Below are 3,562 nucleotides of genomic sequence, written 5' to 3'. Positions count from 1 at the left end.
AACATCATGAATATGGCCGATGGCGGTGTGTTCATATGTGGCGTGGAGGCAGGGTTTGGGGATGTTGACAGGGAAATACCTGAGCTGTGGCGCTGTCTCTGTGGTGCCTCCGGGTCAAGAGAGGGAAAAGAAACATATGGCCTTGCACAGAATGAATAGACTACTTGTTCAGAAACACATGTTTTCAGTTTATATAATCGAAAAGTCTTTAAAAAACTGAACTTCTGCAAGAGTTTTCTTTGACCCTGAGAGACCAAAGGCCTTTTAAACAGGTCGAATAAGGTTGGGGTTTATCTTAAAATTGTTGAATCTTTAGATTAAAAAATGAAGAATAAAGATTTCAAATAAAAATAAATGACATTATTCCGAAAGTAAAAAAAAAAAAAAAAGAACATTGAGGACAAAATGGTTGGAGCTACTAAAAAAGAAAAAAAGAAAAAAAAAAAGGCCAAAAAACCCTATTTTTATAAGATATGTCTCAAAATATGTTTCCGTAAATATATTTTCAACCAATATATATTTTTGGTAATTTTTGTATATTTTTGAAAATCTATTTTAAATGTTTACATAAATATTTGAATAATTTAGGATATGAATATATATATATATATATATATATATATATATATATATATATATATATATATATATATATATATATATATATATTTGGGAAGTCTGTTTTTTTTACTTTAGTGTAGTGGATAGATGAAATGTACAGTGAGTGTAATCGCTTTTTGTTCCAAGTGTAGAAACAAACACTAACTAACTGTAAACAAAAGTAGGCTAAATGCTTTTTGCACGTATGGTAAACATCTGAGAAAAGCGAACTGTACCCTGTTTATCAGTTTTATTGTTTAGGTGTAAATCGGTTTGTTGCCACGTGGTAACTGTTACTTTTCTCATCGCTGTTGTGGAAGGATCAGTCACAGTCGTTTGTGATTAGAGGACTAATATCTGTATAAAATAGCGTTTCAGATATGACTGTGGTTTATTTTATCAAAACCTCGATAGTGAAGTGCACACACCTCTGTCTCCAGTTCCACGCGCTGTAGCGCCCCCTGCAGGAACACAGCAGAGCTCCGACCGTCTGTCTGTTAGGAGACAGTTATCAGTCAGCAGGAGCTGATCGAAGCAGGCGCCGTGAACCGCTGCACTTCATCAGTGATGGCCTCCAAACAGACACCGCTAATCATTTGCTTTTGGATAACCTTTTCATTCTGTGTGACGGAAAAAGTCAGAGAAAAGACCGCCCGGCGAAGAGACACGGAGCTTACTGACAAGGTAATTAAGGTACACACGTTAAATTTGCTTTTTCAAAAAAAAACAAAAAAACAAACAAAAAAAAAAAAACAATCAAGTCAAACTTTCAGCATCGAACCAGCTGATAATATTTTAATGTCCACAATTCAAACCATTTTTAAAATGTGTTTTTATGATTATTGTTTTTTTAAGGAGAAAGTAGGCTACTAGTTTGTTTAAAATAGGCTACTAAATTAAAGCCATTGTTAAAGTAACATATTATTTATTTTTCTGCGATTTGAGGGTTACTTTTTCTCTTTCCATCCTTTAGTTATGATTAGTTTGATTACATTTGATTGAAAGATTCAAGAAAAGATTGTAGGGCGTAAGCAGCATAATGGATTCAATGGAAAGGTTTATAATGAAATAAGTTACGGCAATTGTAACGTTTTATAAATTGTTATTATTATTTATTTATTTATTTATTTTTGCTCATGGATTTAAATATATATCAAGATCCAGTCTCGGTTAATGCTGTGCTAAACAATGGCTTTGCAGTCATGTTCGAATCTTTTACAAATCTTTTTTATATTATCAGATGAACTTTTTAAATGGATTCTAACAGAGGTGTGTGTCGTGCTTTAACTTTAAACTATGCAACACCTGATGCACACATGTAACGTAATCGAAAAGTAGTTGTTAAAATCAATAGTCGATTTAATTAAGTATAAAAAATAAGTCACAAGACTTCACGGAACACTACTTCAATTAATGGAAAAAACATGTGAACATGTTATGTGTTTAAAAATGTCATAAACGGATCCAAAAATCTAGCAAATCACATCTGTGGTTATATGCAAATGATTTGTGATTATAATAAAATAGAAATGAACAGTACAAAATGTAAAATAAACAAATGTAATGCAAATCAAGATCCATCTATCTTATAATCCATCTTCTGTTCATTTCCACACTGGCCAAGTGTGATCATGATGGCCTTTGCACTCGGTATGTTTCTTTGGCAGCTCTGACCCAATATTGGTGCCTTTTGAGATGCTTTTGGTTGGCTGACTTTCATTTTTCAACCACAATTGAGTAATATCTAAGTAAACACAGAACTGTAATTTCCACAATTTTCTTCAGCGGATGCAAACAAACCACAGCACTTGGATTCATTGTGGCTTTTATGCCTCGTTGATGATTTTTTTAAATATTGTACAATATATACATATATACATCATATATTATTTTATTTTTATAAACAGTAATTAAACCCCATAAGTTCCTTCTGTCAGAACTTCTGTACTGCTTTTCTTTGTCTTGTGTCAGAGCTTAAATGAGGTGAACAGACTGTGACTGTGGTCAGGGGATTTTACACCAGTTCTCCCTCCAATGTTTTCTTTGTTTTAGCTGTTTTGGCACAAACGTGTCTGTCCCAAAGAACAGGGTTATTGTACTTTCCCACCCAGAGCGGTCTGTGCATCACGGTGAATCAGTCTCATTCTCATTAACGGCACAAAATCTCTGAAAAGAAATGGTCTCATGCGTCTGTGCTTCATGTTTTTGTCATTAGCACCAGATGTGTGTGCAGGGTGTACCTGGAGTGCAGGGCAGGGATGGGAACCCGGGGATAAATGGCATCCCAGGCACCCCAGGAATCCCTGGGAGAGACGGACTGAAGGGCGAGAAGGGACAGTGTGTGACCGAGAGGTTTGAGGATCCCTGGAAACCCAACTTCAAACAGTGCGCCTGGAACTCTTTAAACTACGGCATTGATCTGGGCAAAATAGCCGTAAGTACCATGTCCGTAATGACAGAACTATTCCAACCTAATTTCACAGCAGTTTTATTTGCATTCCTACAATGTGAATTGAATAAAAATGTATGATTTTTCAAATAAGGAAGCATGGCGCTCCTAAACCTTACCGTCAGAGGGACGTAAGCAGATCATACCAAAACTTACAAATGAGAATTTATACAAATTATCCACTAACTTGCCAAGACATAAAACAGTGACAATGAGATGTGGAAATAAATACACAGTATAAAATCTGCCAAGTTTTGAACCCATCACTTAAGCCATAATGGCATGTAACTAATCACTCTGGAGCTACAGGAAATGACATCAGAACAACACTGATTGGCTGATGGCTTCGCAAGAACACACACAGTCCAAAAACCTTTGCTAGTGACTGTTAAAGCGCAGGGATTCTCAAACTTTTATTTATTTATTTATTTTTGATCAGCTAAGTAGCCTCAGAGAGTTTAGGGTTAATAATTAAGTTCACAGACAGTTCTCTGATGGTCACATGACATCTAG

The 3,562-nt window shown here is 35.3% G+C and overlaps 1 protein-coding gene across 2 annotated transcripts in view; it reads left to right on the top strand.

Annotated features, from left to right (window-relative positions):
• Positions 1–882: 882 nt before the first annotated feature.
• The window catches only part of LOC127935340 (collagen triple helix repeat-containing protein 1-like), an 11,159-nt gene continuing 8,479 nt past the window's right edge, over positions 883–3,562 (top strand). Inside the window, exons 1-2 of one of the 2 annotated variants that reach the window (XM_052533129.1) lie at positions 883–1,293; positions 2,816–3,034. In XM_052533129.1, the coding sequence (XP_052389089.1) occupies positions 1,168–1,293; positions 2,816–3,034 (345 nt within the window). In that variant the 5' untranslated portion in view covers positions 883–1,167. The remainder of the gene's footprint in view (positions 1,294–2,815; positions 3,035–3,562) is intronic. The other variant, XM_052533130.1, reaches the window with a different exon arrangement.

This window comes from Carassius gibelio, chromosome A19 (assembly GCF_023724105.1).
Source record: "Carassius gibelio isolate Cgi1373 ecotype wild population from Czech Republic chromosome A19, carGib1.2-hapl.c, whole genome shotgun sequence".
Classification (NCBI taxonomy): domain Eukaryota; kingdom Metazoa; phylum Chordata; class Actinopteri; order Cypriniformes; family Cyprinidae; genus Carassius; species Carassius gibelio.
The sequence above is the reverse complement of the archived record's forward strand: the minus strand, read 5'-3'. Positions and strand labels throughout refer to the sequence as shown.